We start from the raw sequence: 27,478 nt of genomic DNA on the forward strand, positions 1-27,478 counted from the left end.
AGTCATGTCCGACTCTTCGCATAACGCATTCCAATTCCCCCACACAATCAGCCTTGCTGCCTGAAGCAGGAAGTACCCAGGTGGGCAGGTGTTGGTTTCAGGATATGATCATTCCATCCTCATTACCCTAGGGTCTGACAGCCCCACTGCCCATCTTCCAAGAAGGAGGTGAGCAGTGGATTCCCTCAGAACCTTCTTGGGGCCGCCTGGCTTCTCTGAAGCTGACGTTCTGTCTGGTGGCCCATCCCAGCCACAACTCGTGGCTTTCTGGGTCGGCAGTTGTGCAAGTCCTCGGCGCTCACGTCCCAGCCCTGAACTCCCCTGGGTGCTCTTCTGACCACCTTCTCAGCCCCACTACCCTTGACCACCCCTTGGCAGACAAACATCCCCAGATCTTTCCATGAGAGCTCCAGTTTACTTAAAAGAAATGTTCTTCCCCAAGTGGAATTTGTTAACTGGACCTCAATTCACATGGGCTGTTTAGGTTTTTCAAGAAAATCATCAAAAGTTATGCACCTTTGGGACTTTCCTGGGGGTCCAGTGGCTAAGACTCAGGGCTCCCAATGAAGGGGGACCAGGTTCAATTCTTGGTCAGGGAACTAGATCCCACATGTTACAACTAAGATCCAGTGCAGCCAAATAAAAAAGGACATTGTGCACCTTGACAGCTCTATGCGAGTCCAGGTGTGTTGGGCCCAGCCTGGGAGGGCACAGAAGTTGGCATAGGGCCACAGAGAGGTCTCCACAAGCAAGGACCCCTGAGGCCAAAGCTACATCAGCTTTGTGGTAAATCTACCTCTGCCCTTATTTGGAGACCAGAATCTTAGGGACACTGAGTTTTCTGTCACTTCTGTTGGTCTATCGTTATCACAAGAACAATCTGAGGAGGAGATTAAGCATACGATCCAGAAAGGCCCACATGCAAATACCTCCCATCTCTCTCCTGGTGGGCTTTGAGATCTTCAGCATTAAGTGAGCTAACCTCACTCTGCTTCAGTTTCTTCTTCTGAAAAAACAAAAACAAAGCAGAGGTAACAATGCCTCTTTCACAAGTGCAGTGTTGCTAATTACAGGGAGGGCATGTTTATATAACACTGGTACAAGCGTTTAACACTATTCACTCAGTGAACGATGGATCAGACCCCCATTCAACAGTGTTCATTAGAGTTTCTAGACATGAGTGAAATCTACCTTCTACAAAGGCAAGTTGGTTATGAGCTTGACAATAATTGGCATGGAGAATGCAAGCAGGTATTCAGAGGTGGTATAAATGTATAAAAATAAGATGCAAAATCGAACCACACAGCCTAAACCAGCAGCTGAGAATTATTTCCCAACCACGATGTACTGAAAATACATAATCCAGATGACAATCCAGATGACAACCATGGCTTCACACAGCAGCAAGAGCAGAGGTGCACACATACAACATGCAAAGCTCACAAAGCTCTCGGGCACTTTTGGCCTCCTCATGGCACACGTTCTCCTCCAAGTTCTATTCCAACCCCTAAAACCCATCCCTGGGCCAGCTGAGAATCACACTCTTTACAAGACTTCAGGCAAAATACTGAATTTATTCAGCTGATTTGATGGGTCATGTTGGATAAAAGTCTCATTTTCATTTGCATGATGTAAAAACATACTTGAAGGAGGAATACTCACATACATTACAGTGTTAAAAATATATATGTATGAAAGATTCATGAAGGCATTCGATATGAAACATACACAGTATGCTATTTTAATATACAAATGCTTTCAAGAAAATAGAGAAGTAAGAATTATAAAAGTAGCATCATTAAGAATTTATAAATGTTCCATTTTTCTTAAAGGTCATATTCTCATCCTTTGGGATGTACAGACATTATGTGGTTTAACACAGTTTTATCCACATTCAAAACATCATGTTTCAAATGTCTGAAGCATAGCATGTACAGTACAAAATGTTTCCATAGGAACCAAACCAAACCTGTCACTAGCGGCAGCTGTCACATGGCTCCCAATTCATCGGTTAGCCATTTTTAAGACACTAGCTCAGCTTATCGCTATAATATTCAAGTTGTTCTATTTACCCCAGATATAAAGATTTTCATTTCTACCAGCATTTACAAAGGCTTGAAGAGTTATCATACAATATATACCAATATACACCATATATACACTGAGTTAAAAGAAGTTCCCTTCGTTAAATTATTAATAGAACCAAGAACAGTCATTGTAGGCTAATATATTATTCTTGTAATTGGTATTCTTAAAATTTTGAGCAAAGTGCACAATGAACGGAATCAGTCACTGAGAAATGATCCTTCCGTGAACTCTCAGCTTCCTTAGAGTCAGGCATACTACCTGAGAAATGAGAACTTTCCAGCCTAGCAGGCCAAGGGTAGCTTCACACATCAACACACAGGAGCCACATGGAGTCACATTCATGAGTCTGAAGAGCCCAGCCAATAAAAATACAATTCCCTCGATGAAGATCCTATGCAGAGTCAGCAGAATCAGCTTCCCAGAGATCTATGAATGTTGAGTCCTAATTCAGGGCAAACGCCACCAGCCATCAGCCATACTCTAGGGTCGGCGGACCCCGGACAAGGTTGAAATAGCCAGCAAGGGCCCCAAGGTCTATGTAGAGAGAACGCTGCCTCTTCAGCATCTCCGATTCCTCAGTGCTCCCAGTGCACGAAGAGTCTGAAAAAGGAAATATTGAAAAAATAAAATAAGTGATCAGGGGACATGTTCAATAATAGATGCCTGTTCCCTCAACTTAACAAAAACAACACTGCTGCTGCTGCTAAGTCGCTTCAGTCGTGTCCAACTCTGTGCGACCCCATAGACGGCAGCCCACCAGGCTCCCCCGTCCCTGGGATTCTGCAGGCAAGAACACTGGAGTGGGTTGCCATTTCCTTCTCCAGTGCATGAAAGTGAAAAGTGAAAGTGAAGTCGCTCAGTTGTGTCTGACTCTTAGCGACCCCATGGACTGCAACCCACCAGGCTCCTCTGTCCATGGGATTTTCCAGGCAAGAGTACTGGAGTGGGGTGCCATTGCCTGCTCCGAATGGAACAGCACTAAAACTCTGTTGAATTATTATTAAAAAGCCGTAGAATTGGGGGCTTCCCTGGTGGTCCAGTGGTTGAGACTCTGCCTGCCAGTGCAGGGGCTGTGGGTTCAATCCCTGGTTGGGAAACTAAGATCCCACATGCCTCAGGGTGCAGCCAAAAATTTTTTTAAAAGCCATAGAGTTAAACATGATGGGCTAATTTATGGGATACAGCACAGACAGAATAATTTAAAAAGGAGTCAACAACCATAAGAAATTAGCTGGAAATCCTGGCCCATTTTCCAATATCCCAGACGATTCTTTTCAAATACAGGAAAGTCAGACAAGAAGCCGAGAAATGCAAACAAGCATTCCAGGCCTGACATCTGGGTTTGGACCCAGATAGAGTTAGAACATCACAGATTTCATAATAAAAATAGAAACCCTTCTCCATGCATATCCAATGTTCCTGGAATGTGTATCGTTTTTCCTAAATGGGAAGGTTTCACAGCTGGAAGAGAGATTTTTGAGCAGAGGAAGACAGAAATGCAGGTTGCCTTCAAATTCAATATTTTATCAGTGCTGTGATGTTTCCAACCAACAGCTGGCATAGTTTATCATAACTGCAGTGTACAGAGTCCCACTCTTTGCCAACAGCAAAACTGTCATGCTTGATCTATTTTTAAAAGCAAACACTCTTCTCTGTTGCAAAAGAAAGCAAGGCAGAGGTAATTCTCAAAGATAGCATTACCTCCATCTGCACTGGAAACCAGTTAGGCTTGCTGGTAAATTAGCTGATTTTTTTTTTTTAATTGTGACTTTTTTTTTTTTTTGGCCACACCCCATGGCTTGCAAGATCCTAGTTCCCCCATCAGGAATCAAATTCATGCCCCCTGCAGTGGAAGCATGGAATCTTGACCACTGGACTGCCAAGGAATTCCCAGCTAATTTTTTCTTTTTTTTTGGTATATGCTTTTGCTAACATTCTTGCTGAAATCTCTCCAACAACTTATAGCATGCAGCAAGTCACTTCAGTTTTTTAAATTTTACTTAAGTCAAGTTGATTGACAATGTTATATTAATTTCTGCTGTACAGAAAAGTAACTCAGTTATATATATATATAAGAATATGAAAAATATTATATATATATATACTTTTTCATATTCTTTTCCATTATGCTTTATCACAGGATACTGAGTATAGGTTCCTGTGCTATACAGTAGGAACTTGTTGTTACACATCCTACATATACTAGCTTGCACCTGCTAATTCTATTTGTTTTTCCAGGCATGTTCATGAGTTCTATTAGAAGGTGGATGGAGACAGAAAAAGAAGGGAAGCCAGGGCACCGCACATTGCAGGGTGTCCATACCGGCAATGTTCTCAGGAAGTTCCAACTCCTTCCGGCTCAGCAGCCGCTTCCGCTCAAAGAGGGCAGAGTCCAGACTCTGACAGCGGGGTTGATCCTCCCTGGGGGGGTTCAGTGCCTCGTGTTTCAGTAGGTCTGCTGCCCTAGGCCGGTGATTGGGGTTCCTCTCCAGGGCAGCCTCAATCAGCTCTCTCATACCAGGACTGCAGTCTTCAGCGATATCTTCCAAAGGAGGCGCTTGCTTATGGATCTGTGAACAAACCAACTCTCTTAGCATCAATGGCATGAAAATATACCCTCGACAGCACAGCTATTCTAGTTACAAGACCCGGAAAGTCTTTTGTTTTGAAGTGAATACGGCTCATACCCTTCAGTAACATTTCCTAAGGACACTGAGTGAAACCCATCTTTTGGTTAAATGCAGTCAGAGATAAACACTCGGGGTCTGAATACACAGCTTTCCATAGAAGCAATGCCCAAAGGCCCCTGTGCAGAAACGGGGAAGCGCCTGCCTCTCAATTTCTCTATAGTCAAAGGAGGTGGGTGAGTGGCAGGGGTGGGGGGTCGGGGGGGGCGCTGCGTGTTTCACTATGTGCCAGGCTGCCCTGGGGATCTAGAATCTAATACTGTCTTTTTGGAAAGTGTTCAAAGAACATATACAACTTCCTCAGTTCAATGATTTATGCTACTCTGATGCTTTTCAGTGGCATCGTGTATAACAGCATAGTGTATAATTTCTGCCTGGGCACAGCTGGATGGGTTTCCATAGGGTGATCCCTCCATGTGGGAGAGTTAGGGTTATACTAAGCCTAGTATATGGTCAGCATACCATAGTTAGCATACTGAGCATATACTAGTGTTACCATAGAGGATGATGGTCATAGTTCACCATCATCCCATCAGATGTGTGTGCTATCAGAGACAGAGCAGCTCTCCTGAGCAGGTGAGATGCTCCAACCCCGCCCTCCCCCCACCGCCCTCACTTACTATGTACAGGTAGGAGGGGTAGGCGGAGCGTGGGTAACGCTTCACCCAGGGTGGGGTGCCAGTCTGCATGTGGATGAGAGTGGCCCCCAGGCTGTAGATGTCTGCTTTGGTCGAATGGCCCCTGCAGAGGATCACCTCCGGACTCATGTAAATCTGAAAAAGAAGCAGGAAGGTCAGTCTGACCCCCTCATGGGTCTAGGCACCATTTCCCTAACCCAGTTCTGGAAGATGGTACATGCCCCTCGCTGTATCCACTGCACACTTCATCCCTTGAGAACAGCATGTCCCTGCTGTGTTCCCTTCAGCGAAGGAGTAGCATTGACCCGTGCGGCCTCAGGCAGCTTCACCCTGCAGCCTCACAGCACCTCTCCCCACAGACTGAGCACAAGGCAGACCAGGCAGCAAATCATCCACGGCTGAGAACACATCTGGCACTCCCACTCAAAGTTCTGCAAAGCAAGGATCGATGTTTCCTGTTCCTACTAAAATACCAATTCCTTTTGTATTTCAATGGACACTAAAATACACGTCCTCATTTCATGTTTGGCATTAAAACGCCAAACTGATAATTATCTTCAGTCATCAAAAGCAGCAGAGGTCCCAGAGTATCAACACCGACTACACAGAAGAGAAGAATTTAAAGTGTAGCAATGGAGGACTTCCCTGGTGGTACAGCCAGCCAATGCAAGGGACAGGAGTTTGATTCCCAGTCTGGGAAGATTTCACGTGCTTCAGAGCAACTGGGTCTGTGTGCTATAAACTACAGAGCTATGTGCTGCAACTACTGAAAAGCCCATGCACCCTAGAGCCTGTGTTCCATAATAAGAGAGAAGCCCCTGCAATGAGAAGCCCACGCACTGCAATCAGAGAAAGCCCGTGTGCAGCAACAAAGACCCAGAACAGCCAAAAACAAATAAATAAAGTGTAATATTGGAAAAGTGATCCTAATGGGTCATTTCTATGAACCACTTCTTATTTCTACCCAACAGGGAGCCCAGTGACTAAATATTAAAGGCAGGCCATGTTCACATTGTGAAAGTTGGTTTTATGAGCCAATGCTGGAAAAGGAGGGCTCGTTTTAGAAATGGTTTCCCTAAGCAGTGTGTGTTTCTAAAAGAGAAGAAGAGCAAACACCAGTGACCTGTCTTTATGGCTGGTACAGGCACAGTGCAGTTCCTACCCTCACCGTCAATATTTAGCTTTAACAACCTTGGATGCTGCCATGAACATGGAGGGGGGGGTCAGTATTCCCAGAATACATTTCAGAGCAAATAAAGAAAGAACTGGCTTACAAAAACTGGGGAAATTGCCCAGTTTCCCCACCTCACTTGCCTCAAGTACTTCCTACAACATACTTCCGGGCTGCCTGGGCTTGGTTCCTTTACTAGTTTTTTTTTCTTCTCTCTCTCTCCTTGGACTTTCTTACTAAATAAAATCGCAAAGTTGAGCAACATACTCAGTGGTCAGGACAACTGTTAACAGAGGTGCCTGCCTCCCCTCCCCCCGACCCTGGGTGACTCTCCTAAGCAAGGATTAGGCAAAATATTACTTCTGGTGTCACCAGCGGCAGCTGTGTGCTCACCTGGGGCCCTGGCAGGGCTGTGGGGTGGCATGTGGTAGGGGCAGATCCCTTGCCCAGAGCCCCATGGCTCCCAGTTCCTGACTCCTTAAGCTCTAGGGAGCCACAGTAGCAGGGCATGGGGTTAAGGGCACTTCCTAAAACAGGCCTGAGGGGAACCCAAGCCAGGCTCTCTGGGGGTTGTGCACCCTTAGGCATGGACCCGGGAGCCTAGAGCTTGGTGGGGTAGGGGTGGGGGGTGTGGGGGTCAAGGCCTTTACCTCCCAACACATTTATTACAAAGGGAAGGAGACTCTGTGTGTGTGTGTGTATATGTGTTTGTATGTCCCCAAGCACTTGATGATGACATGTGACCTTATATAAGAACTTTACAAAAGGAACAAGGCTATCAAGGGAACTCTAATTACTTTTTCACATTCATTATTTCTTCTTTCTCTGTACCAAGGAATTCCAAAACAACAGTTTAAAGATAGGCTGGATTAACCCTGTATGTGCATCGCATGGCATGGTTACAAGATCATGCCCTGAATAGGAAGACCGTGGGTGACCGTATTTGGAAGCTCGGCTCGGGGGTTCAGAAGACATCTGATCAAACCAAATGATCAAGTTCTAATGGAAGGCGAATCTGCACGGCTGACCCTGATTAATTATGCCTTCTTGCTCTTTAAGGATGAGGGGTCAAAACAAGCTTTCTGAGAAGTGGCCTCTACATCTCAACTCATCAGCACACTTCCTACCACACTACAATCACATGTGCCAGACATACAATAAACAAACCCGGGTGGATCAGAAGAGTTTTTACAGCTAGGAATGCCAAGGCCAGTTTAGCACTTCATAGAAAGCAATTAACATTTGGTGAAAATACTTCAATCCAAACTCCTATTCAGGAATAGACACTGTGTTGCTATCTCATACTCAAATACACACTCTTCTGATAGAAAATCCCAGAAAGGAGATGTCTTTCTCCAGTTATTGCAAAATGTCCAATTTGATCATCCTGCCGGGAAGAGAAAGGTATTTTCCATCTTTTAAAACCATAAATAGTTTGTTTTTCAAACTGGCTCCAGGAAAAGAAGTAGAGTGTCACATATCTGAACATCTGACAACTGCCAAAACATGCTGAAATATTTCCAAAGAAATCACGTCAGATGTGTTAAGTCTTATTAGATTTTGTGCTTTGGGGAAGTAGTCCCAAGATCTGGAGACTAAAACATGCTTAAAATAAAAGGTCTACAGTTTTCTGAATATTATTTTGCTTGAAGACAACTCTCCAGGATCCTCTCCCAAGTATTTTCCAGAATAAGTTCACTAATAAAAGCAAAACCAAAGATCTCTTCTGCTGCCCAAGAAAGTCTGCTTTAAGAGAGTTAAGAAAAGGCTTACACAGCCTGGATGGGAGGAGGGTTTAGGGGAGAATGGATACATGTATATGTATGGCATTTACCTGAAACTACCACTGCATTATTAATTGGCTATGCCCCAATACAAATTTAAAAGGTTAAAGTTTGAGGGGGAAAAAAAAGATTAAAAAAAGGCTGACAAAATCCCAGCCTAAAATGCAGACAATTCTTTTTGCAACTGCGTACATATGTGTACTCTGTCACTTAGTCGTGTCTCACTCTTTGCAACACTTTGGATTATAGCCCACCATGCTCCTCTGTCCATGGGATTTTTCAGGCAAGAATACTGGAATGGGTTGCCATTTCCTCCTCCAGGGGATCTTCCCAACCCGGGGATCGAATCCACATCTCCTGCGTCTCCTGCATTGCAGGCAGATTCTTTACCGCTGAGCCATTGGGGAAACCCTTGCACTGCAACTGAGTCCAATGTAATACATTTACTAGCTAAAATAAAGTTCATCTTTTGATTAACACCGGGACTGGCCTGGTAATCTGGCCTGTCTGAAGCAAAGCTTCAGCAACTGCCCCCTCTTCGCTTCCTGAGGGCACTTTCAACAGAGAAGGGCATGGGGCTGAGGGACTCTGATAGCCCTCACTGTCATGGAGATGGGCCAGGAAGGCAGATTCTACCCCCATGTACCTTCCCAGATGCAACCAACCCCACACCCATCATAACTGACTGAACTAAATGGCTAATAATAAACTAAATAATAAACTAAACTAATAATCCAGGTAAATTTAAAATCGGTCCTAACTCCAGAATGGAGTCCTTGTTGGCTTTGTCTTGGGTCCCATCCCTTGCATACACAGCAGCCTGAACACTCAGATGTCCAACAGACACTCACTATATGAATCAACAATGCAGCCTAATAATGTGAATGCTAAATATATTATTTGAAAGCTCATGAATGCATTTCTCTGATTCTCATTTAGATTCAGGAAAGTTTTGTTTTTGTTGTTTTTGTTTCACAAATGAGTTGAATATTATAGTAAGCTTATACCTTCAAATAAGATTCATTCGTGCTCCAATAAGTGAGATTTCTTTTAAGAGTACAAGGATTAAAGAGAGGCCTAAAATATCAGATCTCAATAAATGTCGTTCTTAATGATCATGACGATTATGGCTGTAACTGAACCAAAGCAGTAATACTGTTTACTGAAAATGTACATATTAGTTACACAGCAGTTAAACCTTAGACTATAGACTCAGAAAAAACTATATTGGATTCCCTGATCTGTCAGTAGCTGAATAACTTTGGGCACTTTATCTTAACTTCTTCATGCTTATTTTCTTATTTTAAAATGGTAATAATAGTATTTCCCTATGATAATAGTATTGTGAGGATAAAATAATACAATCCAAATAAAGTGTTAAAATGAGCACACAACACAGAGTGAATGTTCATTAAAAACGTTCCCATGATAATAATGGTTTAATGTAATGGATTTCTTCCCCTTCTTTGTCCTTTCTGCAGTAATGATAGAACATCTTATTTTTCCTGTTGATAAGATATTGCCAGACTGTGCTGGTGGTCCAGTGGTTAAGAATGAGCCATGCGATGCAGGGGATGCGGATTTGATCCCTGGTCGGGGAACTAAGATCACACACGCCTCAGGGCAACTAAGCCATGTACCACAACTACTGAGCCCACTGGCTCTGGAACCTGAGCACCACAACTTGAGAGAAGCCCATGCATCACAAAGAAAGACCCCGAATGCCACAATTAAGACCCAAGGACAGCAAAACATAAACAAATACTAAAAAAAAAAAAAGCTATTGCCCATTTTTCAGATGAACATAATTACCTCTGTTCCACGGAGGTCCTTAGGAAAATAGATCTCTTCGGTCATTTGGACACTTAGACCAAAATCCACCAAAACAGCTTTTGTGGACATGAAAACGATGTTGCTAGCTATAAAGAGAGGAGAAATTTTGGTAAAAAATTGTGTATCTATCCATAAACAAAATGGAAACATTATTTAAATTGGGTTTCAAATAAAGATACATTGAAATGCTTCCTTTATTGAAATGAGTGCATTATATTCAAAAGGGAAAGGTGAATGTGGGTGCAAGTTTAGGTAAAAATCACTTCAGATTTGTCAAGAATTCAGTCAAAGTGGATATAAATGAAGGTAGTCATTAATAATCCTCAAATTACAATAGCCAAGACATGGAAACAAGCTAAGCATCTATCAATGGATGAATGGATAAAGAAGATTTATACATATGCAAATTTTGTGATATACACATATACGCTGCCTGATACATATTAATATAATGGGATATTATACGGCCATAAAAAAGAAGGAAATCCTGCTATTTGTGACAACATGGATGAACCTTGATGGCTAAATAAATCAGAGCGAGAAAGACAAATATCATACAATCTAACTTTTATGAGTCTAAAAAAGAAAAAAGCAAGCAAACATAGAAACACAGAACAAAGTGGTTGCCAGGGGTTGGGGAAAGAGAATTTGGGATGGTGGTAAAAAAGGTACAAACTTCCAGTAACGAGATGAAAAACTTTTGGGACCATATGTCCAGAAGTAAGGTATAGCATGGTGACTATAGTTAACAATTGTTGTTCGGTTGCTAAGTGGTGTCTGACTCTTTGTGACCCCATGGACTGCAGCTCTCCAAGCTCCTCTGTCCTCCACTATCTCCTGGAATTTGTTCAAATTCATGTCCACTGAGTCAGTGATGCTATCTAACCACTTAATTCTCTGCCACCCCCTTCCCCTTTTGCCTTCAATCCTTCCCAGCATCAGGGTATTTTCCAATACTGTATCGTATTTTTGTAAGCTGCAGATTTTAAAAGTTCTCACCACACAAAAAAATTATAAATACATGAGATGGATGATGTATTAACTAACCTTATCATGATAATCATTTTGCAATATATACATGTATCAAATTACTACACTGTACATCTTAAACATGTGTTATATTGTCAATTATTTCTCAATAAAGGTGGAAAATATTTTTTATATTTTATATACTGTGTACTATTATCAAGCCACTTTCTAAAACTAAAAAGTAAAATACCCAACTTTTCTCAGTACAAGTTTTGCTAGCCCACTTTATGCTTAGATATTAAGGATTCACAGTGGATCTCCCTTATGTATTTCTCCACAATCTCTTACTCTTAGAAAGCAGTCATGCTCATGCTTAGTTGCTCAGTTGTGTACAACTCTTTGCAACTCCATGGACTGCCAGGCTCCTCTGTCCATGGAATTTTCTAGGCAAGAATACTAGAGTGGGTTGCCATTTCCTTCTAGGGGATATTCCTGACCCATGGGCAGTCCTCATGCCATCAAGGACATTCATATTGAACAGAAGAGCCCATCTGCCTAAAGTCCAGCTAGTCTGTTTAAGCCAAAAAGGGACACATCCAAAGATAACTCACGTTTAATGTCATGGTGGATCACTTTCTTTGAGTGCAGAAAATCAAGTCCCTTGAGAACATGTTTTGTCACCCAAATAATCTCAAATTCTCTCATGGGTCCACAGCTCTCCAGTTTCTCCAGGACAGACCCTCCTTCGCCTGCTTCCATGAAGAGATGGACAGTTTCACCCCATAGAACGGCGCCATATAACTCGGCAATGTTCTCGTGCCGGAAGCAAGCCTGGATTTCCACGTCAGATGGCTTAAATTGGTCTACTGGGATCTAGAACACAAAAGCACAAGGAATATCCTCAACAACCCCAGGATAATGAAAAATATACACAATATAGGTCAACTTACAAACCAGAAGGCAAACAAATGCCCTCAAGGATACTCTGATGTATTATGAAATTGTACTCCAGAGTAAAGATAATGTTTACTTGGGATCTGCCTTTACATTAATGTCTGCATAAGGTGAAAAAATTCAAAATAAGAAAATAAAGGACAAAATAATAAAATACTGCTTTCATTTAGAGTACAGACACCAACGAAAGAATTGTTCATGACTGACCCACAGAAGGTAATTTCCCATCTGTTATACGTGGAATTTCTATGCTACCTAGATTTTGGGTCATTATTTTCAGTCTTCCTTGTCATAAAACACTGTCTTTAGTCTCACAGTTCACGTTCTAACAATGCATTTAAATAAGCACTGACCATCTATTCTATGGAAAATCAATAGTCATTAATAAAGAAGTAACTCTTACATGACAGGAATGCCTCCAAAATAAACTGTTAGACTGAAGTAGGCAAGATGCAGAAATGCATATATTATGTTCCCATTTGTAAAACAATATTCCACTATACAGACACATGTCCATAGAAATTTTCTGGAAGGACGTGTAAGAACCCATTAATGGTAACTGCTGCAAGGAAAGGGGTCTCATTCTAGCCTGCATCCTTATGAACTGTTTGGGGTTGTTAATCATCTTACATATTTCTCTTTTTTAAGAAAACACACAGCTTAAAAATTAAATATAAGGACTGCAAGGAAAACAACCCACAAAGCTATTTGCCATGTCTTTTGTGATAAAACTGAAAAACAGAACACTTTCTGGCTCTAAGAGCTTTAAAAAATGTCTCCAGATTTTTTTTTTTTTTAACTTGGACATATCTCTTTCTAAATGCAACCTTCAAATAACTACCATATTACTTCCTTTTTTCCCTTTAATAACAGATGCTCTGGGTCAACCTTTATGGAGGCACAAACGAGGCCCTCATGATCGACTGAGATGATAGTGTCATTATTTTCTATTTTGTTTTTTGTTAAATCAAAAGTGAGTCTGTCTTATTGTCCTTAAAAAACTTTAAAGTGTAAGAGACATACGCAAAAATGCAAAACAGATTATCACACTCCATGAATTTTCAACTCAACACACCCATGTAACCACCATGTAGATCAGGAAACAGAACTTCACCAGCATCCCTGAAACCCCCTGCTGGCCCCTACCTGTCACCGCTCCCCAGGGACACCCAGAGACAGGATTTCCAACAGGTCTGTTTAGCCTTTTGGGCCTTTATATAGGGTTGGCCAAAACATTCCTTCAGGTTTTTCCATACGATGTAATGGGAAAACCTGAACAAATGTTTTGGCCAACTCAGTATAAGTGGAATCTCATAGAACAGATCCTGTTCTGTGTCCAGCTGTTCTAGCTTCACCTACTGTAGATTTATCTACATCATTGCAGTTGTAAGTCATTTCTTCTCTCTGCTGGACAGCATTGCATTGTATAAATATACCACATTTCAACATCTGCAAACTTTCCAGTTTGGGGCTATTGCACAGTACTGCTATGGACACTCCAGCATATGGCTTCTGGGGATCGTGGATGCATGCCTACTGGTCAGGCACCTGCAGGAGTGGAATTGCTGGGTCATAGGGTGTGTGCCTGCTCACTTTGGTAAATCAGGCCAGTATTCCAAAATGAGGGCACCTCAGCGGGTGCTTAATGTTTAATAAGAAGAGATGGGGTGTCTTCAATACTGGTCTATTTAAATTTAGCCTTTGGGGACTTTCCTGGTGGTTCAGTGGCTAAGACTCCACGCTCCCAATGCAGGGGGCCCAGGTTCAATTCCTGGTTGGGGACTAGATCCAGGATGCTGCAACTAAGAGTCCAATTGCCAAAGCGAAGATCCCACATGCCGCAACTAAGACCCAGTGCAGCCAAAATAAATAAATAAATATTTTAAAAATAAATAAATAAATTCAGCCCTTTAATCTGTAGTCCTGAGAAGTCTTGTGGCTTTCTGAACAGCGTCTACTTCCCTGCCTAGTCCCCTCCCCTGTGGGTGAGATTAAAAACAGCAGCAAATAAATTTGCTCTTGCAGGAGAGCTTCCCTCCCCTATCCTACCACAAGAAGGATGCAGGCATCCAAGCTGGCGCTAAGTAAGCTAGTACCTTCTTTTTTACCAGTGCAAACTAAATTCAACTATTGTACTTAAGTAGACTTGGGGATTGAATGACCCCAGGTAGGAAGCCTATCTATAAAACACAGATGCTGTGTTGGATTGAGCACCCTCAAACAAGAGGCAATCAAAGGGTAGCCAGCTTTGGGTAAAGAAACACACAAAAGCCCCAACGCCAACACTCAGGGCACCGTGTCTGGTTATGAAGTACATACCAATTTACATGCCATCCTTTTCTTAGTCTTTATATCTTGTGCTAAGTACACTTTCCCAAATGCCCCCCGAGGAATGAAATCAGAGCCAATGTTCCTGTAGGTCAGCTTCCAAGGGATGAGCAGAACATCAGAGTCTATCTGGTAGCGTCCATTCTGAGGAGTGATTACCTACAACAAAGCAAACATGCAGGAGGGTGAGAATTTCAGCAAGGTTCTCTTCCAAGACCCACCCTTCAGGAACTGGTTATGTTAGAACACATTCTTACATGCAGTGTTAAAAATGAATGTCACTGTATATAATCCTAACAGTGTACAGAGGCTATATTTAGAGCTTCAGCAAGACAGAGAAAGCATGTAACAGAAACACGTCACTGGCCAGACCTGATCGTATTTCTATCTGCATGTGAGTAATTCATTGCGAAAGAGAACTTTAAAAATGGTTTATCTAAGGCACCCTGATTGTTGTGACCAAAAGGCTGAAAATAAAGATTGCAGAAATGTAAACTGTACACGCAAGCTGACTGGTTTCCAATTAAAATGTGCTAACCTGTTAGTCTGCATAACTATTACTCAGAGGTGATGCACACAGAGACAGTGCGGAAATGAACTGATGATCACAGAGGATTCTGGGAAACAATGTGTTTTGCCAGAGCTGTAAGTTGACATAAATAAAGCAAGGGCAGAATTCTCTCTCATCTACTCACTCATTTAATGTTTACTGAGGGCATGATATGGGCCAGGCTCTATGTTTGGTGCTGAGGAGGCAAGAACAAGAGACAGACAGTCCCTGAGCTCTGAGTGTCAGCAGACACTTTGAACAAGACAGCTAACTCAAAAACTGAGAGCCACAACCTAAGATGGATAAAGAAGATGTGGTACATATATATGCAATGGAATACTACTCAGCCATGAAAAAGAATGAACAAATGCCATTTGCAGCAACATGGATAGACCTAGAGGTGATACAAAGTGAAGTCAAACAGAGAAAGACAAATACCACATGAGATCATTTACATGTGGAAACTTAAAAAAAAAAAAAAGATACAAATGAACTTATATACAAAGCAGAAAACAAACTTATGGTTACCAAAGGGGAAATGGGAGAGGATAAATTAGGAGTTTGAGATTAACATACACACACTACTATATATAAAATAGATAACCAGCAAGGACCTACTGTATAGCAAAGGAAACTCCACTCAATATTTTGCAATAATCTATAAAGGAAAAGAGTCTAAAAAAGAATATACAGCATAACTGAAACACTTAGCTGCATACCTGAAATGAATGCAACACTGTAAATCAACACAAATAAATAAATAAAAATAATAACTAAAAAATTAAGAGAGAGATATCTCGATAGCAGTATGGATTATAAGGGTATGTACCCATGTCAAAACTCGTCAAACTGGATATTAAAGATCTTTGTATTCTGTGTGTGTGTGTTAGTCACTCAGTCATGTCTGACTCTTTGCGACCCCATGGACTATAGCCTGCCATGCTCCATTGTCCGTGAAATTCTCCGGGCAAGAATACTGGAGTGGGTGGCCATTTCCTTTTCCAGGGGATCTTCCTGACCCAGGGATTAAACCTGTGTCTCCTGCATTGCAAGCAGATTCTTTACCATCTGAGCCACCAGGGAAGCCCTCTGTGTATTCTACTGCATAGAAAGTCTATCTCAATTTTTAAAGAGCGAAAAATTAAAGGGAGAAATAATAATAAATAAAATGAAAACAATAAGTTCACAAGAGAGGTGACCTGGAGCACATTTCTTTTATTAAAAAAATGGTGTATGGTTTTTTTCAAGGGCTAGAATCCCAAAAATACAGGTTTTACCTACAAGTCATTAGTAATATTATGACTTCAGGAATTATGAGACTATTAAAGTGACACAAAGTTATTTCAAGAACGGAAGAGGCTGCAGGGGAATGAGGATCACTTGGGGAGAGAAGATAGCAATTCATCTCCAGACCCACTGGGCTGCTTACTCGACTCTGCTCTGGGAACAACCCTGGTGACCGTAAGGGTTATTCATTCAGGACCAATTATTGCTAATCGTAGCTACACCCCACAGACATGTGCACTATTAGTCAGGGGATGAAACAGAGAAAGAGGCTCATACTTAGAAATGTGAAGTTACTGACACTCAAAACTTTAGCATTTACTGAGCCTGACCGCTGTGCAAGACCCGAAAGGGACCATAACTAAGTGGAGACTGTGGTCTTGCCAAGTTTTAAATATGACCTCGTTTCAAGAAGCGTCACCTCAAGTTCCTGGAGGCCACTTCTACGGGAGGCTGGGGACATGGTGGGTTTAGTCCTCAAGACAGAACTGTGCTCCCGGCACTCAGCTGCACTGGCTTTACCGCCCCTTCCTTGTTATTAAATATTTACAGATCCAATTGCTCTTGATTCTCCTGGGCTCACTTCAGGGTTTAAGCAGCCTTCGAAAAAAAAAATCTTACTTTTTTTTAGTTTTTTTTTTTTTTTTTTAAATCACTGAAGTATAGTTGATTTACAATGTTGTGTTAATTTCAGGTGTTCAGGATAGTGATTCAGTTACATAAACACATATATATTCTTTTTGAGGTTCTTTTCCATTCTAAGTTATTACAAGATACTGAGTAGAATCCCCTGTGCTATATGGCGGGTCCTTGTTGTTTATCTATTTTATATGTAGCAGTTTGTACATGCTAACCCCAAACTCCTAATTTCTCCCTTTCCCCTCACCTTTCTCCTTTGGTAACCATGTTTGTTTTCGACATCTGTGAGTCTGTTTCTATTTTGTAAATAAGTTCCTTTGTATCATGTTTTTAGATTCCACATATATAGGTGACATCATGGGATATTTGTCTTTGTCTGACTTCACTTGAAAGTGTTACTTTTGTTCAACTCAAATCTGCTTTAACCCACTCTGGCCCAGTGTCCTCTTAGCTGAGAGGATGAGAGTAACAATACCAGCCATCTGCTGAGTGCTAGCTCTGGCCAGGCACTGCGCTGAGTACATCACACACTAACACATCAATTTCGCACAAGTCTGTGACGTAAGGACTCTCTTTATCTCCACTTAGAGATGAAGAAACTGACTTGAAGAGGTTAAGGAACTCAGTAGGCAGTGACAGTCAGGTCTGTCTGACCTCAAGCCACAGCTCCTATTCTTTAGATAAGAGCCTTCAGTTTTCCAGAGGTTATAATTAAAGTTGAACCCAGTGACCAAATGCCTAATTTATAGTCCACTGAGACGGCTTGGCCTTCTCCTCTTTAGATCAAATTCTGCAGTTCCTTCACCCCAGTGTACCATTCCCCACATTCTTCTCTGAACGCCCTGAGAGTTCTCCACGCCACCTCTGATGACAGACCCTGAACGTGCAGGGTGACACACACGTGTTGGCCAGTATGTGGTTCTGCAAAGTCCTGGGATCTTCCCAAGCCCCAGACCTTCCCTATCTGGGTTTGAAATATTTTTCCCCTTCTTCTTCTTCTTTCTAGCAGCCCAAGTAAATAATCTTCTGGAAATCTCTGTTGTCCATTATCTCTGTCAACTCTTTCATGTACTAAAGCCACATTCAAGTGCAGACATTGGAGGCAAGCTGTCCGTGTGTGTGTGTGTGCGCGCGCACGCGCGTGCACTCAGTTGCTCAGTCATGTTCAACTTTTTGCAACCCCGTGGACTGTCACCCGCCAGGCTCCTCTGTCCATGAGATTCTCCAGGCAAGAATACTGGAGTGGTTTGCTATTTCCTTCACCAGGAGATCTTCCTGACCCAGGGATTGAACCCACATCTCCTGCGTCTCCTGCATTGACAGGCGAATTCTTTACCACTGCATCACCTGGGAAGCCCCTATGCTGTCCATTTATTCATCCTGATCACTGCCATTGGCATGACCCATCACCAGCCCAGAAACAGCATTTGAGTAGGTAAGTCAGTGAGAATGATTCCATAAGGGTGATGTGGTAGCTAGAAAATGGATGTGACTTTGGGCTACATGAAGAGAGATAAGGGATCTAGAACAAAGGCCAAGCTGGCTCTGTGCTCCCCTGCTGGTCCCATAGCAAAGGCACAGCTGGGTTCAAGTTCTGGGCTGTCAGATGGGCACCGGCTGGGGCCTGAGACCCAAGGAGGAGGAAAGTTAACAGCACAGTGCACAAGAAGGGGCAGGCACAGCCAGGGGTGATGGGGAAAGAAGAGGGAAGACGTGGGGGACGAGGGAAGAAGAGGGAAGACGTGCAGTTTTGTAAACACTGGGAGGACTGTCGTAAGGAAGGAGCGTGACAACCACAATGGCCTGTGTCCTTTCAACACTCACAATGTGCAACAGGTCACTTATTATTTGCCCCAAACAACCATGTGGAGTGAATGTGGCCATTTACCCATTTTACAAATGAGTAAACAGAGGCACAGAGGTTGCAGTAGCTGGCTTGGTGTCACCTAATCCATTTCAGAGCTGAGATACATGCCGGGCACTTTAACTCAAGGGCCTCTTTACCACTACTCATCATATACCTATGAGATTCATCCCATTTTTATGGCCAAGAAGTAGGGCTAGGACTAAGGGGGCTCACAGATAAATGTTTGTGCCATCTAAGGAAGGACTTCTCTGCAATCAGTTGGCCTGATATGACCATATACACCCCAGAATATGATGCATGCTTCGTCATAGTTTTCCAAGCAAAGGCAAAAATGCCCTAGCAATTATTGGAGATGATGAATGGGGTGAGCCAAGCCTCAGAGAGAGAGAGCTTGATTCAAGTATCTTTAAGGTTTTTTAAGACTGAGAAGCCAGGAATCCGTGACTAAGCCCTGAGGAGCAGCACTCAGCATCACACACCCACACCTCTGAGTGAGCTCCTTAGGGATCTTCAGCTTCCCAATAATCACCCAAGAGTTGAGTGTTGAGAACTCATTTTAGGCTATTAATCCCAGATGTGGGTGAGAGTTGGTCTAGATTATAGGTAACTTGTAGCATCCTCATACAAAGCAATCCCTGGCTTAGTCTCCTCACGTTTCTTCCCCAGGTCCTGTGGATGTTGGAGGAATCTTTATAAATATTATTTTTAGGAAAATAGCTGCTACCTGTACACACATGCAGACCACCATTTCACATACCTGTGCTTCAGGTTATTTTTGTAATTCCTGGGCCCTCCACCCTGTCTAATTCCATGGTGCTGTGATTGTTAGTTGCCAGCAACACACCATGTATCTATGCCTCCAATCTCACCATCTGGAACATTCTCTGCTCTCCATCCCCTTCATCTGGCTGATTCCAACTCAGTAATTAAAACATCACTTCCTCTTGGGGGGAATTCCCCTGGCAAGGCAGTGGTTAGGACTCAGCAGTTCCACTCTGCCAGGGCCCAGGGTTCAATCCCTGGTTGGGAAACTAAGATCCTGAAAGCTGCATGGTGTGGCCAAAAACAAGGGGAAAAAAATTTTTATTTTTTAATTCCTCTTGGAGGCCTCTCTAATGTTCTCCCTTCCTCCTATCAACCCTCATGTTTATGTGAGGTATCTTGCCTGACCATTCCCCTGATCAGGGCGTAGCTGTATTGAGAAATATTACACTGCATTATAATTACATGTTTACTTGCCTCCTTCAGCACACAGAAAGTGACCAGGAAACACAGACTGTATTTCTAGCACCTGAAAAAGCACCTCATGCCCTGTAGATGTTTGAGCTCTGTCTACAAACTAATGGACAAATCCTGGAAGGGAGCATGTGGTCCATATGAAGGTACACTTGGAACCAACATGTTTAGTAGATGACTAGCCATCATCTTGTAAAGCAGAGAAACGAAATTTCCCCGAATTCCCTTCCGCACATTCCCAATTCTATGGCCCATCTCTCATCAGTCTGATTGGCCAGGGGAAAGAAGGGAAGTCTCTACATATTTACAAGCAAAAACAATGTGTTTATTCTGTATGGTTTCCTTTAAAATAATCATTTTAAGAAGTAAGTACGCAAAAAAAGAAACACATAAACCATTATGTTTCTGATCATAGACACATATGTTATTTTGAACCAGAGTTCTCCAGCTATATTTTAGACAAACAGGTATGACCCCTAGTTCGGATTATGACTTCCCATGTATGAAAAGAAGTACTCTTCTCAAGACAAAATTAAGTATCAAATACAGTTTGGCATATCCAGACCAAAGCAAGTCATACAACAATGCAAAATGTAACCTTTACTTTTTTTTGTAAAACATGATTTTGCAATCTTGCTGGCAATTGAGCGATAGGTGAACACAGCTGGCTTCTAGCAAAACAATTCGCTACACAGCTGACCTAAATCACTGTGTTGTTTTGAACTGAACAAATGCAGTACACAAAAAATAATAATAATAATTAAGTACTTGGTACAGACTCTACTTGTTCAACGCCACCCTCCATATATTAACCATCTCTCCATTTATGCACCAAAGGAAACTGAGGTGCTTTCATCATCAGTAAGCATGTTTTGCAAGTTCCCACCCACTCCTTTGAGAATTGTTCTTTTCCAAAAATTAGATCACCTTTAGCCAGCACCTACCTTCACCTTTGACACACTAAGAGACTAAGCACACCCCAATACATCACCTGATCTTCTATTGTGGCAACTAAGTGTTGTCACAATATTTTGGATTATTTGCATACTTAGGATAACTAAACAAATATATCCCTTGTCATTCATACCTCACCAATTAAAGAGAGAGCATCTCTGGATAACTACTTACTGCCCACAAACTACATTTCTACAAGAACTGAATTTAGCCAGTACTAATACTATGATGTTTCAAGATGTAACAAAAGAGGGGCACAAAAATTCAGCCTTCAAAAATGTTAATTAAACAGAACATTCTTTGACATAAATTATAGCAATATTTTTTGGATCTGTCTCCTAAAGCAAAGGAAATAAAAGCAAGAATAAACAAATGGGGCCTAATTAAACCTAAAAACTTTTGCACAGCAAAGGAAACCAAGGACAAAACACAAAGACAACCTACTGAGCAGGAAAAAATATTTTCAAATGATACTACCAATAAGGAAAGGGTGAATATTCAAAATACACCAACAGTTCCTACAGTTCTTCAACATCAAAAAAATAACAACCTGATTAAAAAATGGGCAGAAGACCTCAACTGACATTTCCCCCAAGAGGATATGCAAATGGGCAACAAGCACAGGAAAAAATGCTCAACATCTCTAATCACTGGGAAATGCAAATCAAGACTACAAGGAGATATCACCTCACACCTGTAAGAATGGTTATCATCGAAAAGAACACAAATAACGAATGCTGTGAAGATAAGGGAATCCTCCTACACTGTTAGTGGGAATGCAAATTGGTGCAGCTACCATGGAAAACAGGATGGAGGTTTCTCAAAAAACTTAAAAGAGAACCACCATATTCCCAAGCAACTCTACTCTTGGGCATATATCTGAAAAAAATGGAAACAATAATTCAATGAGACACATGCATCCCAGTGTTCTCAGCAGCATTATTTATAATTGCCAAGAAGTAGAAGCAATCTAACCATCTGTCAACACATGAATGGATAAAGAAGATGTGGTATACACACACACACACACACACACACACACACACAAAATGGACTACTACTCAGTCATAAAAAAGAATGAAATTTTGCCATTTGCAACAACATGGATGGACTTGGAGGGTATTATGCTTTTAAGTGAAATTAAGTCAGACAAACACAAACACTGTATGATATCACTTATATGTGGAATCTAAAAAATAAAACAAATTAATAAATATTAAAAAAAGAAACAGACTCATAGAAAATAAACTAATGGCTAGCAGTGGGTAGAGGGAAAGGAAGGGGGTACGGGATTGAGAGGTACAAACTATTATGTGTAAAATAACCTATAAGGATATACTGTGTTACATAGGAAATATAGCCAATATTTTAAAATAATATACATGAAGTATATCCTTCAAAAATTGTGAATCGTTATATTGTATACCTGTAAATTATATAATATTATACATAAACTATACTATATAATATATATCTATAAAGACAAAGTCTTTATTCCCCTCTCACATGAGTCTCAAAGCCTTTCTCTTTGACTTAATTGACAAGTGAGCTCTTTAGTGAATAATGAAATTAAAATTCATTCTTCTTAACTACCTATTTGTAGAACTACTTCTAAAATATGGAGAAGATTCTTTAAACAAAACTTTTAATGAAGGCTGTATTTTTTGCATCTTTCACACGGAGGTCATTCTTACAGATATTCCATTTTTAAAAACTGTACCTGGCAGCCAGTCTGAACAACGTTCAAATCCCACTCAGCATTAAATGTAGCAGGAGTAGGAAGCTGAACACACAGCACTCAACTGATGAGGGAAAAACATACCATATTTAACAAAATTCCAGATTCTTGAGGTCGGCGTCTGTATAAACGCTTCGCAGTGTTGGATATGTGGTTTGCAAAAGCAAGCAAGTCCTCCACGGTCCCGTATCTGACTGAGGACAACCAGGGCCCCTCCTGCCCACTGAGCAGCAGAGACTCAGATCGCTCCTCCTCGTTGTGGTTACTGCCCTGACACATGGTCAGCAGACTGGGTTCATAAACCGCTGGCTCTTCACTTGCATAAAGATTTTCCATAATGTCTATCACATCGGACACATTCAAATGTTTCATTAATAAATCGAGTTCTTCTTTGTTGTCACTCCCGGTGCTCATGAACTCCATCACTGCTGGGCTCTCCAAAGAGTCTGCAGAAGAAAGCGCGACTACTTACTTTACTGTGTGTGTATTTGCGATCAACAGGAAACCGACAAGATTGACTGGGTACAGACTTCTATATGCTTTTGTTCATAAAATAGGGGCTCCAGCCACAGGGTGTGTGAGGTCAAGTGCACAGACAGTGAAGAAAGGGACCTGAGATAACCTTTAATCTGGTGCTGACTTTACAGAGAGGAAACCTGAGATCCAGTGAACTCACTAGCTACCCACTTACTCACTGAGTTGCTGGCTTCAGCTATAGCCTCTGAAAATAAACGTTTACTAAACCCAAGTGTGAATTTGAGGAGCAGGAGCTGAGGTGCCTGGTTCTTGACAGTTTCCAACCTGCTGCTCTCCCAAAAGGGGCAACCCTTTCTACATGATCTCTGTGACTTTTAGGCCTTGGGTGAATTTAAAAAGAAAAGAAACTCTCTGGGAATTCCCTGACAGTTCAGTGGTTAGGACTCAGCCCTTTTACCACAGGATCCCAGGTTCAATTCCAGGTGGGGGAATGAAGATTCTTTAAGCCACGTGGTGTAGCCAAAGATAAATAAATACATAAAATAAAAATAGAAATACACTTAAAAAAAATTCCTTTACCAAATTCAGGAGCTAGCTTTGCAAATAAAATTCAGGTCTTGAAGCCAGAAGCATCTCAAATGGATTTTAATCTAAGCAAATTTGGTGATGGTAAGTCAAGTTTCAGGAATAATTCTGATGCAAATAAATTAAACGGCTCACTTAGAAGGAAGACAGCAAACCTCAAATCCTCCTTCTGCTGAGGATGGCTATGAGAAAGGAGAAGATTCTTTTAACCTGTAATCAGCTGTCCCCTCCTGTGACCAGAACTCTTTAACGGGACAAAGCATGCATCTCACAGACTCAAGAGGGTTCATATAACATCTAAATCAAAGACTCTCTAGAAGTTGTGGTAAGAGGCCAGGGCAGCCAAATCTATCATAAGCAAGACACAGACAAGGTCAACTAAGTCTGCTTAGCCAAAACTGTATTTCAGTTTTTTACACACATCGGGAGCCATACTTGGGGATCTGTAAATGAGAAAATGAAGAGAAATGAATTGTAAACTGTGAGGCTGTAACACAGGATTTTGGAACAATCCCATCCCAAAGGGTTAAAGATAAAAAGACTTAAGGGACCTAAGAAAATAGAAAGGTATGTATGTCTACTTAAACTACTACACTCCTGGAAGCAGCCTCTCTCTGAGAGATGTTTCAGGTTCTTAAAAGCATAAGTCTTCAATGCACACAGGGATAAATAAAACCCACAGGCTCCCATCAACCTGGAGCACACACACCAAACCCAGGGAAATATTCCATCTCAGGGCCACCTGCCCACAAGACCCAGACACAGACCTCTTGGTGAATTTCACTGGAGAAATGAACCATGCAGTTCTGTGCCATTAAGTTACTGGGGGATCAATTTCTGCTCTACAAACAGTGTCTGGGATAAGAAGGTAAGATCCTGCAGTCTGACACCCCACCTAGACTCAGATTGCAGGGGATCCAATCTCTAGCCTCTCCTTTTCTGTCTGCTAATCTTGGGCAAGTACTTTACCCACGGAACCACCTGCGAAGCCCTCTTTAACCCCACTGCACATCAACCTTCCCCATCTGTAAAATGCAAGTAATAACAGCATGTCCTTCATAGGTGGTTGTGAGGATCAAAGGAGCTCAAGAGCACAAGGTGCTCGGTGCAGAGTCTGGTACACAGTGAATCAACTATGTCTTTTGCAGCTGCTATGATGTGCATGAAAGCCAAGGACGGGTCTGATTCCTGGCTTTGCAGATACCTCAACAGAGCAGCTTTCTTATCTGCAAATGGGATGTGGCTACCTATTCCCCCACTTCTTTGCAGCAAGGTTTTAAAGATTGTTTCTAAAATAAGAGACAAAAAAAAAAAAAAAATAGAAACCTATGAAACGTTTTGATGGCTGTTATCACTGATAGTTGCATCTAGAGAGCAAAGGAAGCCCCCCTCTCTGAGACCTAGCGGGTCTTTGAGGAAGACTGATTTAGGCTCTTGGAGTCTGTTGAATTCTGAAAGGAATTTCTTAGGTTAATGGAGGAACGTTCAACTTGGGTTTCATGGGGCTGTTTAGTTGCAGTTTCTACTTGCAAAATTTACAGGAAAAAAAAAAAAAAAACGGAATTAAAACAAAAAACAGCCCAATTTAGGATCCCACTGGCTAAAAACTTCCAAAGCTGCTAGGTCTACTTCTCAAAAGGCTGGCCAGAGAGAAAATAAAGTTCCCAGGGGTAACAGGGCTAAAGAAAGAGAGAAAAAGGTCCATACAGTTTACAAGTCAGCTGATCCAGAGAGTGGAAAGGCAGGTTTTGGTTCTTATATTCTCCAGAAAGTCTGGAGCATTTATATGTAAAACCTAAGAGGCGGAGACACACACACCCGTAAACTGGAAGCTAGAGGAGGGAGGGAATGCACAGAGGGAGGGCAGGGAGGTGGAGGAGTGTGTCTTCCGTGCCACTAATTCCTTAGCAACGCCACGCTCCTCTCACGCAAATCTGTGTGCTCCCGAGGCAACCCTGATGACCAGTTCATCCACTAAAGTTCTGGGCAAAAGCCTTAGCACTTTCAGGCCTTAACTAGGCAGACAAAATGCTAACAATTTCCTAGTTTTTCACCATCAGTAGCCATCTAGAAAAAGTGTGAATGGTGATGGTATCTGTATTCCACGGTAGCCACAAGGACTCTTCTCCACACAGTTTACAATTAAAAAAAAAAAAATCTGCATTAAATCACTGGTTCTTACTGCAGTTGGGGAGTATACCAATTTTAGACATGGACAAATGGGCAGATATAGTCAAAATTCTGCCCATTTGTCTGTGTCTAAAATCCTATGGGCAGAGGAGCCTGCAGGGTATAGTCCATTGGGTCACAAGGATCAGACATGACTGGGTAACTAAACCACCACCATAGTCAAAATTATCTGCTCTTAATTATTTCTGACACTGGCAATACAATCAAGAGGAAATACTTTTCCTAAACATAAATGGCATACTCCTGGCTTCTTTCATCTACACAAACAAAAGTTGAGGGTTTCCTGGCAAGTGTGAGTGAAAATGGCCAACATGACTGGCCTAAGTTCCTACTTAACAAAAGGATGATTATACCCTGTGGTACTTCCCATTTAAAACATTTTTCTGCCAAAATATTACATTGCCCCTCGGGGCACACATCCAGGAAGACTTTCTCTAATGATATTTTTGTTCTCAAAAAACCCCAGAATGAAGCCATTCTCACTGTATTGAAAGTACAGCCACTCCAAAATCTCTATGTGCCTCAACTCTCCAATTTTCCTTTCAGGAGACCTCAGTCCGAAACACTGCACACAAACCTCCACCCATCAGATCTGGGGGCGTTTGCCGATTCAGATAACCTTCTACTTGGCAAGTACCTACAACTCAGGGCACAGATACAGAGGCCAACTGAATTAGCGCTTCTTTCCCTGTTTTCATCAAGAGCAGTCCAAAATATGTCTTTCCCAAAATGAAACAGACTGCAGTGTTTCACGTAAAGACAGTTAACTTTTGGGAAAATCTGTATGCCGTTCTTCCTTTTAAACTTCGGAATCCTGAATACTGAATGTCCACGGGGAAACATCTGTGAAATAACGTTTTTCCCCTGAACATTCTTTCTTAGGCCAAAAACCCAGCACTGGTCTTCTGCTATAATCACCCTATTAGTCACAGAAGACGGTCCACGGAACAAGCATGAAACTTAAGTTTCAGCTCTTCCATGTCTCTCGGTCCCGCCAGCCCCCACCCCTACTCCCTTCTTCCCATCTCTTTCCTTAAAGAGAAGGGAGCCTTAAAGGGCTTGCAAGTTAAGTTAGAAGAGCAACCCTCGTTAGGGCGAGGGGCAGCTGGGGGCCCCCGCCTCCGGGGTGCACTCACCGGGTCTGGGCAGAGAAAGAGCAGCTGTGCAGGTGGCGCACGCAGCGGGAGGCGCGGAGACAGCGGGTCCCAGCCTCCGGGTGCATCGCCGGGACCTACTCTGCTCGCGCACTCGGGATCCGGGAAGCAGGAGGAAGAGGGAGGAGTCGGGGGCGGCGCCCCGAGAGACCCTTGCGCAAGGTGCTTTCCAGCTGTGCCGGCTGCAGCGACTACCCGCGCGCAGCACCGGAGCGCCGCAGCTGGAAGCGGGCAGCTCCTACCTCCTGGAGCCCCGGAATACACCCCGCACCCCCACGCCCTGATGCCGGGGCTCCCCGGATCTCAGGGTGGGAACCCCCGGGACACCCAGCAGGGCTGCGATCTAACGATA

The 27,478-nt window shown here is 42.4% G+C and overlaps 1 protein-coding gene across 3 annotated transcripts in view; it reads right to left on the reverse strand.

Moving 5' to 3' along the window:
• Positions 1-1,554: 1,554 nt before the first annotated feature.
• Positions 1,555-27,478, reverse strand: part of MAP3K8 (mitogen-activated protein kinase kinase kinase 8) — a 34,479-nt gene continuing 8,555 nt past the window's right edge. Inside the window, exons 1-9 of one of the 3 annotated variants that reach the window (XM_044928041.2) lie at positions 27,109-27,472; positions 23,777-24,225; positions 22,805-23,166; positions 14,444-14,611; positions 11,782-12,043; positions 10,181-10,287; positions 5,396-5,548; positions 4,412-4,658; positions 1,555-2,688 (exon numbers count right to left, since the gene is read on the reverse strand). In XM_044928041.2, the coding sequence (XP_044783976.1) occupies positions 2,558-2,688; positions 4,412-4,658; positions 5,396-5,548; positions 10,181-10,287; positions 11,782-12,043; positions 14,444-14,611; positions 22,805-23,143 (1,407 nt within the window). In that variant the 5' untranslated portion in view covers positions 23,144-23,166; positions 23,777-24,225; positions 27,109-27,472 and the 3' untranslated portion in view covers positions 1,555-2,557. Of the gene's footprint in view, positions 2,689-4,411; positions 4,659-5,395; positions 5,549-10,180; positions 10,288-11,781; positions 12,044-14,443; positions 14,612-22,804; positions 23,167-23,776; positions 24,226-27,108; positions 27,473-27,478 lie in introns of those variants that run through there. The other 2 variants (XM_006067775.4, XM_025264260.3) reach the window with 2 other exon arrangements.

The sequence above is a fragment of the Bubalus bubalis genome, chromosome 14 (genome assembly GCF_019923935.1).
Source record: "Bubalus bubalis isolate 160015118507 breed Murrah chromosome 14, NDDB_SH_1, whole genome shotgun sequence".
Classification (NCBI taxonomy): domain Eukaryota; kingdom Metazoa; phylum Chordata; class Mammalia; order Artiodactyla; family Bovidae; genus Bubalus; species Bubalus bubalis.